Here is a 13,136-nt window from a genome sequence, read left to right on the forward strand (position 1 = left end):
TGATGAATGAAGAAGGAAATTCTTTTTCCTGGACATCATGCAATCTCCAAATATTTGTACGTACATTGTATACACACTCTATTATGCAACTTATTGTCAACAGAAATAAATAAAAAATAAATAAATTGTCAATATTTTAATAAATATATATTTCAAGTTGAATAAAATTTTAAAATTAATTAAAAAAAAAAGAAAGTAAATATAACTAGAATTGAATTGTGGTAACAGAAAAAATTTAATTTTGTACATTGGACAAGACTAAGATTATCATATTATGAAAATTTAAGTATCACTTTTTTATTTTAAAGAGCATATTTTCTATAATAAAAAATATTTTAAAAAATATTTATGTATAAAGAGTAATATATTTATTTAAGCTCAATAATTTTTTTATATTTTATTATATATTTTATTTTTATTGCGATAAGCATTAATAGTCTTAATTTCTTTTTAATTTTTATAATAAAAAAAATAAGAATTACAAATATTAATTAAACTAAATATATAGAAACTTATAGTGTATTTATTAAATATAAAGCAGAGAGTGAAGTCTGACTCTCCATATATAGAAAGCCAAATTAACTCTCTACTTTATATTTAAAAAATAAAAAGTACGTTACTTTTTAAAGTAAAGAATTTAACATATATACAAAATATATTGAAAATACTCTTATAAATATTGTAAAGGAAAGAAAGACGGAAGAATTAATAGAAACAGAAAAAAAACTAAGATGCAGCAAATTCCAATTATAATAACATTAATATATGAGCTAATCCACATTATGTTTTTGAATTAACAAAAATTTAGTTTCCAGAGCATAGCTTAGTGAACCAAAATTTTTGTAGCACTCATCCTTCCTTCAGCTAGTTTTTATTTGCAGTCCTTACTTTAAATTATTAAATAATATATTGATAGTAAGATTTTGAATGTTTTGCTTTTGTATTTTGTACAAAATAACAAACATTCTAATTGGATTCATAGATCATTTTTCAATCATTTATTGAATGATAAATCACTGCAAGTGATGGAGATACGCGATTTAAATAACGGAAAATCAAATATTTAAAAATTGTATCGAGGATGATTGGAAAAGTAGAAATAAGGCCAGATATAATTTGATCATTATGAGCAAACTCAAAATCTTTGTAGACCGAGCCAATCATTAGTTCCCAACCATGGGGTGAATGGAATCCTTTACATAAATCGGTTAATAAAAGAATGAAAAAAGCTTTTATTGTGTCGCTTAAATTATATAAGAATTTTTGAACCCAAAAATTAAGAATAATAAGTTTTTCATTACTTAAAATAGAATAACCACTTAGAATAACGAAATAAATTATATTTGTCGAGAAGTGCAAAATCGTATGGATATAATCCTCATTGTGCATCTTGATCAATTGGATTGTTTCTTTGTGAATTCCGATACGAAATTTTTGTAGATGTGTTTCTGGATGTTTCTTTATCATTTCGTCCAAGCGAACGAGTTCCTCTAATTATATGAACTTTTCTAGAATACTTTTTTCTTGAATATCATCTACAAAAGTTTTGGATTTACTAGTATTATACCAATTAATAACCCAAGATTCAAAACTTTTATTAAATAAAAAAAAGATCCACCAGGGCAAAAAAACTATAGCTGTAAAATATAGAAAGGGAATAAATATTTTTTTTTTCATTTTTTCGTCTGTGAATTTTTAATGAACCCACCTCCATATGATCTAATATTTTTATCAAGCATAAGTTTTATTATGAGGCTTTGAACTTATGAATCTATTCCCTATTTTTTATTTGTGAGTCAGCGGTTAGTCCTTGAATTTTGAAAGAATACAAAAAAAAAATATTGTTTCTAAGTATCTTAATTGCTCAAATTCGGATTTCTAGATGAAAGAATTCAGTTCTATCAACAAAACAAATATTTCGAAAAAAAAAAAAGGCCAACTTACCCATATTCCACAGGAATAATTTAGAAAGATTTTTGAAGAATATTGTGATGTGATAATAAAAAATGAGTGGCAATATATATATATATACACCTTTCTCTAATAGACAAAAGCCACAATTTTGTTTCTTTATTGGGTTAATTTTGTTTTTAATTAATTTTGGATTGTCTTCTTTTTTTATTTTTCTTTTACTGAATCGGAAAATACAGTAAAATCTCTATATGATGATATTTTATATAAAAATAACTTCTATAGACTTATAAAAAATTTTAGTCCATAATTAGTTCAGTTATAAATAGGAATAAATTTTATATTGTAATAAGTTATAAATTTTTAATTCTCATTTAAAAAAATTATATAGTAATATTTATATATATATTTTAAAAAATATATATGCTATGTTATATTATATTATATTTATTGTCTTACTATATTATTATTTTGTCTTATTAATTTTATTTATATAATATGACAAGATTATAATTCATATTTCTGATTGCTATCATTTTATCCAACATAATTAAATACTAAGTCAAGAGAAAAAGACTTAATTCTCAAACGTCTATTAAGATATAATTTTATTATAGCCATAAAAGAGAATTATAATTTAATGCACACTAAAATCCAAAATGTTTTGCCTAAACTCTGAAAAGGAAAAAAATAAAAAATAAAGCTGTCTTAGCACAAAAGAATTGCGTTTCGGTTCCTAATAGATCTAAACACAGACCACTGAACTTGCTCCCACAAGAACACCGTACGGTTTTAATTCAATGCATTCTTGTTTATTAGGCATCCTTCATTGTTTATAATCAAGTTGACCCAACTCATAAACTATGCATAATCGATTTACATAAATACTAGCATTAAGCCAAACTCAACCTATTTGTATCATTGTTATATTATGTTCATAAAATTTAATTCTATATTCAAAATTTATGTATTTTAAATAATTTAAAATTTTATATATTTAAATTTTTATAAATTTTAAGTTAAATTTCTTAATAAATTTCACATTAATTTATTAATATATTTTATGATATTAAACTATCACTTTCAATTTTATTATTTCTATTTTACTTTCACTTTATGTACTTTCCTAAAAAAAATTTAATAAATTTCAACCAAAAATAATATTTAACAAACAAAATAAAAGCAAAAATGAAAATCCTCCTGCGGGTCAGGCAAGTTAAAAAGACCCAACAGCAAATGCCACAGGAACAAGAATTTTCAATCATAAAGAAGACAGGATTGAAAATGTTATCCAACAGCAATAAATTGACAATGCCATATTACCATCTACCGCCCATCAGTGGGCAACCTAATGATTAGCCCGATCCACGCCTTTCACAAGAACTAGTCATTTCTAGTGATCGTGTCTAGTACATCAGATATTTAAATGATTCAGCTGGAGAATGCAGTCTGAAAAATGCAAGTACTTTAGACCAAAATTTGAAGCAGATGAATTTGCAAATTTAACGAGTGCCCTAAATATTGGCTCCTCTCAGTAGTTTGCACTCACATTCTCATACTTTAAAGACAGTTCTACAAACTGCAAAAACAGGATACAAATAATTTTATCTTAACTAAGGCTGTGGAACTTTGGGCACTCAGTGTCATGCGCTTGAGCATATCCATGCTTAAATTTTAAATAAACACTTCCTTTGATGGGGGATCCATCAACGGACTGTTTATCCGAAATACAAGAGTGGAAAAGCTCGTATATTTGAGCCTTTCCCTGTCTCTGTCGTAATGGCATGAGCTCGAATTGATGAATCATATAGTTAAGATTTCAGTAAATTACTCCACAGCCAACTAAGAATATGCGTCACTTCTTTCCACCTCCCGACACATTAAACTTAAAGAATATTATGTCTCCATCTTGGACAACATATGTTTTTCCTTCCTGTCTATATTTTCCAGCAGCCTGCATCACAAGGCAACAGAAATGCAGTCATTGGAAGGAATGAGGTATGTAGATTATTCAGTACCTTGATATAGAAACCATCTGGTTTGTTACGATATATACTGATTCTGATAAGTCTGGCTAATTACCAATATCTGTCCATGGTTGACTGACTATCCTTAACAAATCAAAACACTATAAAAAACTCCTTTACTAAAAAATATATGGCAGCTTCACTATTAGGATATCCATGCCTTGATAAGAACTCCAGAAGAATCAAGAAATCAAGAGGCACCCAGATAAAAAAGAAAACAGAAGTTATAATACAGCATACCCTAACACCACCAAGCACAAGTTGTCGTCTTCTTAATCAGTTGTACAACTATGAAAGTAAATGCTATAACCCAAGTTCAAGCCATCATAGCTTCCATGTGAGACAATCACATTCTGTTTAGTTTCCTCATCTCTTAATTTCACTCCATGTTACTCATTACTCTCTAATGCTAACCCAGCAAATTCAACCAGGAAGAATCGAAAGATGGAAACGCTCATTTACGCCCAGGACCCAACAGTCCCAGTCTCAGCCCCAGCCCCTCAGTTCTAAACACAAAAGGAAAGAGAATGTGGATTAATATTAATTGTTCAAAGCACTCACCTTAACAGCTGCCTCACTGCCAAGCTCCTTCAGATCCTCGAATTTCATAACCTATTATACATTGTAAGTCCAAAGATTAGTATATTTTCAGGGCTAAACACTGCAATATCCATCAGCAAATATCAAATAAGTATAATTGAGGCCATCGTACAAATTGGACATGAGAAAGATGATATGATGACCATAATAGCAGCAATGTTCCTGAAGATGCTACTTGTTCAGAGATTTGATTCACTGCTTATCATTTGAAGCAGGACAGGAACAAACTCTCATCAGCTGATTAGACATAACTTTTGGAAGAAAAAAGCAGAAAAATCAAACTTTTATGACTTTAAAAATGAACAATCCCTCCCAGACTATGTCCCTACAGGAACCTATAAAATTTCTCTTTTGGTAAGCAATTGAAAGATAGGTTCAGATATAGGTTATGTTAACTTCTAACTGTTAAATGTAGCAACCTTTTTCAACCCAGAAGAAAAAAAAAAAAAAGAAAAAAAAAAGGTAATTGCAGCCTTTATGACAAGGTCAAAGATCTCCAAGATACAAAGTTGAAAATTGAATGACCATAGAAGATTTACACTGATGGAGCAACTAACATTTCAATGTTACACTTCAATTAAAAAAACTTTGGAATGAGAGGAGAAAAAGAGCCAGGAATAACCTCAGCACATATAAACCCTTTCTCAAAATCAGTATGGATCGCCCCTGCAGCCTGAGGGGCCTTTGTTTGCCTTCTGATTTGCCAGCATTTCACCTGAAGTGAAAATAATTTGGAGAGGACGCCCATTATTAATAGAAAATGAAGGACATAAACCATCAAATGGTACGAAAACACATCATATATATATTTGTTAAGGTGCAACATGGTAAATCCAATGTCACCAGTAGTTATATAAATTTAGGCAACTACCAAGATGAAGTGCTACTTTTAAGCTGGACGTTCAACATTTTCAAAACACCAAAGGCAATAAAGTTCCAGGCAAACATTTCTGAAGGGCTTGGAAATAACAACAAAAACCACTAAATAAGCGACACAAAATTATAAGGTAAATGTAGACATTACCTCATCAGGGCCAGCAGTGAAGAAGTATATGAGGTTAATTGCAGAAAATCCAGTCTTTATGATCTTTGGAAGAGCACTGTAACAAAGTTGGACAAGACAAGGACCACTTAGTAATGCAAATTACAACAAAATCAATACATATACCTCCAGTAACCTTTTTAATTAAGATTTTAGAACCCATAGGAAAAGATAAAGTAATTGCAGGTCTCCCAAACATAATAACAGTCGAGGAATATGAGGAAAAAAAATTATAAATAACTTTTAATAAAAATACCATAGATAAGGTATAATGCGTGTTACTGCACATTTATGCCGATGATACAAAAATATCTAATAGACTATTTATTTCAAATTAATTGGAAGACAAAATAGCAGGAGAGTAGAAGCCACCACATGTCGATATTACAGATTATGGCTTCAATTGAAGATTTTCAAGCACTATCATTAAGATCTCAAAATCAAAGATAAAACAGCAAGCTTTAAGCACTGTAATTAATAATGAAATAAATCATTAAATATAATGCTTAACCCACAAAGAAGTCATAAATTTCAATTCACACTCCACTTTGGATATACATCGTCAAATGTCATCTCAAGCACTACTTATTTTCAAATAGCATACAGATAAATTCAAAAAAAATGGAGTACAAGCCACTCGCTCCTCATAACTGACCTTTGTACCTTGTTCTCCTCGCAATACTTAGTTGCTTCATCCGGTGATATATCAGCAAGGTTTTGCTCTAACACACAGCTGAAAGGAATAATTGTTTCACCCCCATGTTCCTGCACCCTAGAAAAGAAAATAACAATTAATTCTTTCAAAAAAAAGGCTCATCTTAAAAAAAATATATATTTTCATGTGAAAGTGCCAGTACTAGGATGATAATGGTCAGAAAGTACGGTCAAGAAGACACTATGTGAACCAATCAAGAAACAAAAATGCAAAGTATAAATAGGTAAGTTAAAAGAGCAGGTTTTATATTATTCATGCAATATGATGAGGTATAATGCAGCATTAATATGCGTGTCTGTTTGAGTGTGTGCATGTATGTGACATGCATGAAAAGGTCAACTAAGAGAAGGATGCATGAGCATGCATGAATGATAAAACAGAGAGAAAGACAAGTAAAAATAAAAGGCTTACATGGTGCAAAATAGTAATTAAGAGGATAATATTGAACATACCAAGCATGAATCTTTGGCAAAAACTTGTTCTTTTTCCTCTGGTAATCCCTTTCATTCATATTAACCTGTGGAGAATTCAGAAGTGTGATCCTTTTAATTAATATTTTGTAAAATGTTGGAGCAAAAGTTTTAAGAAAAAACATCATGACATCAACATTGCTAAGGTACTGATTTTACTGGAGTAACCAACTTAGAGTGAGCTGTTTAAAAAAATAGAGAAAGCATCAATTGATTAAGCAACATTACAAGTCTGGGTCACACTATGGACATGTTACACTTCTATTTTTCCATAAAAGAAATGGAATGAATTACTAAATGTTCATGCCCATGCCATGTGGCATATTATTGCTTCCCCTTACTAAATACTGACTGAAGGAAACATCATATAGATATTATGGTTCATTTCATTTTGATTTATATATCCCCGAGAGTTCTAAATTTTAGCAGCTATTGTTCTTATATGCGCAAACCGGCAAGCAGTGTGTGAGCCTGGAAATTTTGCACAGCTGAGATAAAGCTCGTAGCTATATGTCTCAGGTGTAGGGTGGGTTCCAAAGGCCTGCAACTACACAGCATGCGTCAAGGAGCCATCTCTTTTTACTTGACTTGGTTCTCAGGTGCTTGCCTTTGTGAAAGGAGCCAAGGCACAGGAACCTTAGGTGCCTGATGATATCTTCAGTGTGCATTTAGAGATAGAGAGAAAGGAAGGTTAGATCCAGTGGCCATTGAATGTGTTTATTAGATACAAAGAGATTTTTAAAAGATTCTTTTCAACTTAATAATAGTTCCAGTAACTTGAATTGGCATGTTACTGTCCCACTTGTTTCTCCCTTCTTATGCCCCAAGCTCCACTGAGTTATGATGAAACAAGACAGTCCTTTTTTCTACTTTGTCCTCATATTATTCTCAGTCTTCCTAGTTACCGTCATCTCCGCCTAGGTCCTATAAGTATAGGATGTGCCTCTCCTTTGCTAGTGGTCATTCTCACACCTCCTACTTTTTTCTCTTAAAAAACTATCATCCTTCTTTCTTTCACATGCTCTGCATATTAGTTGTCCTTCAAACACTTAATGATCCTTTTCTTTTTACTTAAATCATGATCTGCTCTTCTAATGATTATAATACAATTTGTTATCACCTGATTCTTTTTTTTATTTTAAAGGTGATGTGATTTTAGCGTCATTGAACTATGTTGAAAAAGAATATCAATTATCTTCTTTCCTACATTTAAGATCTATCATGTACTTGAATTGTTTCTGCACTGAATAATTAGCACTCATATAGCCAGTTTGGAACAGATTTCCCAAATCAACTTTTTGGTTTTATTTTTTATAATTTTGAGAGAAGCTACTTTTCAAAACCATGGTTTAAGAAAAGCTAGACTTTCCAGCTTCTCCCAAACCATGGTTTTGAAACAGCTAAAAAGAATTTCGAAAAAATATCAATAGCATTCTCCAAAAGCTATGCCAAACTGACACTAACAAGCATTATCTAATTGTCTTAGGGGCGTTTGTCATGAGTGCACGCCTCATATCCTCTAGCTCAAGCCCACACCTTGTGTATATGGCTTTAGAAAAATAAGAATAAGCTTTAGCGTCCACACTCAAAAGAAAGTGGGATAGTTATGGCATGTCCCTTCACATTCCACATTCAGTAATAAGCATTATCAAACCATACAGATAACCAATGATGGAATTGTCGACTATTAACTTGGATATAACAGTGTCATGAATCATTAATGGTTAACTTTCAATACCATTGAGATCTTCATGGACTATGACCTGGTAATACCAGGCAGGCAAGAGTTAAATGGCATGCGCATTTTACCTTTGATTTGCTTTAGAGGGTCGAAATGAAAGTATCACATGACATGTTATTTGCAGTTATTTTTTGGCATATTTGGAACAAATTAAGGCACAAACACCAATTGCCTAAATTAATTATGTGAAAACCCTATATGGATCTGTGACCAGCATGGCCAAAATACGAAGATAGCATGGATATTTTCCCTACCGTTACTGAAGAACACGATTAGGAAAGAAGATGTACCAGGTAAACAACAGGCTTGGCAGTAAGCAATTGAAAGGTATTCATTATCTCAATGTCCGCAGCTTTCCAGTCTCCTAGGCGGACATCTTTCTCATCCTCAAGCCATGCCTTGACCTGCAGATACCACAAGACCACCACTGCTTACCACCAGTTACAAATTCAAAAATCAAACAAATTATAATATCACTATGACAATTAGTTCCATTCAGTTGAAAATATACAGAATAAACAATCTCAAGTCTGGTAGCACAGCCAATACACTAGAGAAAAAAGAAGGAAAAAACTGTGGTTTTCTACAGGAACATGCTTAACAACAATCGAGAAAAAGATGGCGAGTAGGCGCTTGCTATATCTATGGAAAACTAAAGCCAACAAACCAAATATGCTTGGTCACTTCTAACATTACAGCATTCAAGAAAAAACATAAAAAAGCAGCATGTGCGGGCAATACATGCATGTAATTATGCAGGAGAAGTGAAAAGAAGCATGACTAGTCCACCACTTGTAAAGATTGGCAAGAGGAAAACCCCTTCTATTCTGTCAACTGAAGCAGTTGCATCCAGTCTTAAACTTCTAATCAAAACCATAAAACACAGGAGTATCAACAATCATAATTTCTGTAAAGATTTACTGAAGTCGAACATGAAAGAACACAGGACCATTGCCTTAAAAGTACGTGATGCATTTTCACAAATAAAGGAAGGTTGCAATATGGTCTAATGATATTCTCTTCAATTTCTTCTAGAAAACATTTTTCTGTGATATGCTCTACTCATTTGAAATGTGTAAATCCGTCGAATCAACATAGCTAGTCTTCATTTCAATCAACATCTTGTCGAACATGAAAGAACACAGGACTATTGCCTTAAAAGTACGTGATGCATTTTCACAAATAAAGGAAGGTTGCAATATGGTCGAATGATATTCTCTTCAGTTTCTTCTAGAAAACATTTTTCTGTGATATGCTCTACTTATTTGAAATGTGTAAATCTGTCGAATCAACATAGCTAGTCTTCATTTCAATCAACATCTTGTAATATAGGAAGGGCAATAGGTAACAGCCAGCATAAAATTGCATTTATGATATGAATTCCTAATCCTATCTATTTAAAATACGTCTATAGAAACAACAAAAACAGAAAAACCTATAAAATATGCTAATCTTTTAGGAATCCTAAATGACACTTTTTCAGGAAACCAAGGTCCAGTAGGTACCATTTCATTGATCCTCGAATACAATATAAAAATAGCTCTTTGTAAGGCATCTACAGAACATTTATGGCATCAAATTGCTCCATGTTTTGATTGAAATGAAGACAAAGTATGGCTATAACTGGAAACAGAATATTCAAAATTTCAAAAGAGACTTAGACTACAAAAGAGAGCAAAACAATGAGGAGAGGAAAATCCTGAATAATAAAATTCAGATACTCAGAGATTATGACATTTCAGCGCCAAAATACCATGAAGATTACAGAAGGCTTTATTGTAGACGCAGAGCAGATTAATATTTCTTTTATACCATATGACGGTATTAATACATGCAGCTACTAGAACAAGGTAAGATCTAAGATGTTGATGAATATGCAGATTCAAGTAGGACCATGAGAATACAGTACAGACCCTTTGGCACAACTCCAGTTCTATTTTTAACTGCTTATCATTGCTCCTCTTCATGCTCTTTTCAAGATCCTCTATTCTTCTCGCCATGAATTCAAGATCCTACAGTCAACTCACAAAGAGAAAACAAAGGTGTTTCAACAGATAAGATTTAACATCAGTGCATTAAAATTAAGATAAAGGGAGTAAGATTAGGGGAAAGGAAAAGGAAAAGGAAAAGGAAATTACTGCTCAAGTTCATAAAAAAATCTAAAAAAGCTGATTGAAAACTACTATGCACAATCAAAGAGGCCTTCCGCCTAGAAAAGGAGTTGACTCACTGAAGTTCCCAATAAATCTACTGTATCATCATGATAACTAAAGTGTTTATGTGCAACATAGCTTGCAAAACTAATCTTTCTAGCATTTTAACCAAGAAAACAAAAACAACAAATTAATAGCTTTCAAAACTAAAATTTTGAGCATTTTAACCAAGAAAACAAAAGAAAAATTAAATATTACAATATAGAAATTGATCATGTTTGAGTCCCACCCAAAAGCTGAAAATGATATCCAAATACAGGACTCAAGTACAGTCGAATACATTATCCAAAATTTCAAATACCGTCATTACATTTTCATACACACCTTTAGCCGTAGTTCCGCACCAATAACCTCTAGATCCCTCACAGGGTCTACAGAGTCATCAACATGAATGATATCTGGATCTTCAAATGCACCTACATATACAGACAGAAATAAGTTAACTGACAGGAATCATACGGTACACAAAACCACAAAAAACAAATGCATATTTAAGAACAAGTACTCAAGGAACAGATTTTCAACAAACTTCTGATGTGACTATAGCTTCCTGAACAGCTAGCAAAAGTAATAAATATTCTTGTAAGATTCTTGAAGGAAAGTTTTCTTCATAGAAAGATTCAAAATTGCACAGTTCCACCTAATAAGTACAGACAAGAAGCACAAATGCTCTAAAGACTTGATAGGCGAAACCAATTTTGCAATTTCAAACCTCCTGAACAATTTAGGAAACCAATCCCTAGAAGGGAAAACAACTTGGATTATCAAACAAGCAGAACATGAAAGCACCAACATATTACAGTGGTAAGTATATTAGCAATAAAACAATTTCGTACTCAAATGGAAAAACAAGACTCATTACACACAATAAGATAAAAGAAGTAGAATACATCCACTTCAATCCTCAAATTAATATTGTAATTACCAAGCAGAAGATCCTTATTCTTTTTTATGTACAGGTCCAGCACCCATTATGTCTGACGGTCACATGATAATAATAAAACTACAAGCTATGAAATTCAGCAATATAAATAGATTGGATATTATAGGCTTCTCATCTTACGTAAGACATGAAAAATGCCATCAACTGCGCGGATATGAGATAAGAAATTGTTGCCCAACCCTTGACCCTGATGGGCACCCCTAACCAGTCCAGCTATATCATGAATTTCCAAGAAAGCTGAAACCTAATCAAAATAAAAATAAATCATCACAATTACATTCGTAGCATCAGATATGAAACCTATATCACAGCATTTTGCAGTAAGTTTTAAGCATAATGCTAAAAAAGGCAAGAAGAAGAAGTTGATTGAGAAATACCTCACTTTTGGGTTTATAAAGTTGGCAAAGCCAATCGAAGCGTTCATCGGGAATATTGACCCTAGCCTCATTAGGTTCAATAGTACAGAAAGGGAAATTCTCAGCTGGGATTGATAGCTTTGTTAATGTGTTGAATAGTGTAGATTTCCCAACATTGGGTAATCCGACCTGATAAACAACCACAAACACAAAATAAAACACTAAAAATGAACTACTACTTGCATAAATTGAACCATTTCTTAGTAGTCTTCTAGGGTTTCTAGGCAAACAAGATGAGCTTCGATTAACAAATCCAAAAAAACTGATTCAGAAAGATAAAGAAAAAAGGAAGAAATTACAATGCCAATTTTGAGGTGAGAAGAGAATCGACCAAGGATTGGTCGTTCTGCTGGTGCTTCTTTCGATTTCGCTGCTTTGGGTGGCATTTTCTTCTTCACTTGTATATGACTCTAAGTAAGACTTGGGTTTTTTATTAGGGTTTTTGTAGGCGCAGAGAAAAGAGGGCAAGGGAGGGACTGATATCTGCTCTTTCCAATGGTTCGACCCGGCATAGGTTGCATTCAACCCAAGCTACTTTTTTATTCTTTTTCTTGATTTTTACTTTTGTGTTACTTTTTGTTATTTTGATTATTCAGTTATAATTAGATCATATGATTTTTTTTTTTTTTTTTAACTTACTCTAATTTTTGTTTATCTAATAAAATAATATTTATAGAATATTATGTAATGACATTTAAAATCTAAATTAAATTTAAAAGGTATTACAAAAAATATCAATTTTTACAAAAAAAAATATAAAAAGAGAGATATGTATTTATAATTCATATAATTTAATTTTTTTAATTGTTCGATTTTAAATTGTTTAGTGTATACTAATAAATGTATTTAATTTATATTTTTTACTAAAATAAGAGAGGCTCAATCTCAACATAGATAAATAAATAATTTTTTAAATAATAATTGTTGATGACTTCATCCTAAAAAAAAAAAAAAAGATTTATGATTGTAAAAACTAATTACTTCTATTTTTTTATAAATTTCTTCTTCATTATAAGAAGCACATGATTTTTTTTTTTATAAAAGCTGCATGTTAAAAT

The 13,136-nt window shown here is 31.5% G+C and overlaps 1 protein-coding gene across 1 annotated transcript; it reads right to left on the reverse strand.

Annotated features, from left to right (window-relative positions):
• Window positions 1-3,377: 3,377 nt before the first annotated feature.
• On the reverse strand, window positions 3,378-12,612 carry LOC8265517 (obg-like ATPase 1). Its single transcript, XM_002523138.4, has 12 exons — window positions 12,378-12,612; window positions 12,040-12,207; window positions 11,783-11,906; window positions 11,044-11,135; window positions 10,420-10,518; window positions 8,797-8,910; window positions 6,748-6,812; window positions 6,236-6,352; window positions 5,563-5,638; window positions 5,161-5,253; window positions 4,500-4,550; window positions 3,378-3,865 (listed from the first exon to the last, which is right to left on the reverse strand). The coding sequence occupies exons 1-12, from the start codon at window positions 12,462-12,464 to the stop codon at window positions 3,767-3,769; spliced, it is 1,185 nt and encodes a 394-aa protein (XP_002523184.2). The 5' UTR covers window positions 12,465-12,612; the 3' UTR covers window positions 3,378-3,766.
• Between the last annotated feature and the right edge of the window lie 524 nt (window positions 12,613-13,136).

The sequence above is a fragment of the Ricinus communis genome, chromosome 4 (assembly GCF_019578655.1).
Source record: "Ricinus communis isolate WT05 ecotype wild-type chromosome 4, ASM1957865v1, whole genome shotgun sequence".
NCBI lineage: Eukaryota > Viridiplantae > Streptophyta > Magnoliopsida > Malpighiales > Euphorbiaceae > Ricinus > Ricinus communis.

Coding starts and splice junctions, on each gene's coding strand:
- LOC8265517 (XM_002523138.4), bottom strand. CDS start 12,464: ATGCCACCCAAAGCAGCGAAATCGAAAGAAGCACCAGCAGAACGACCA. Junction 11,136..11,782: donor TGGCATTTTTCATGTCTTAC/GTAAGATGAGAA, acceptor CTGTATATGTAG/GTGCATTTGAAGATCCAGAT. Junction 6,813..8,796: donor CCAAGCCTGTTGTTTACCTG/GTACATCTTCTT, acceptor AATTCTCCACAG/GTTAATATGAATGAAAGGGA.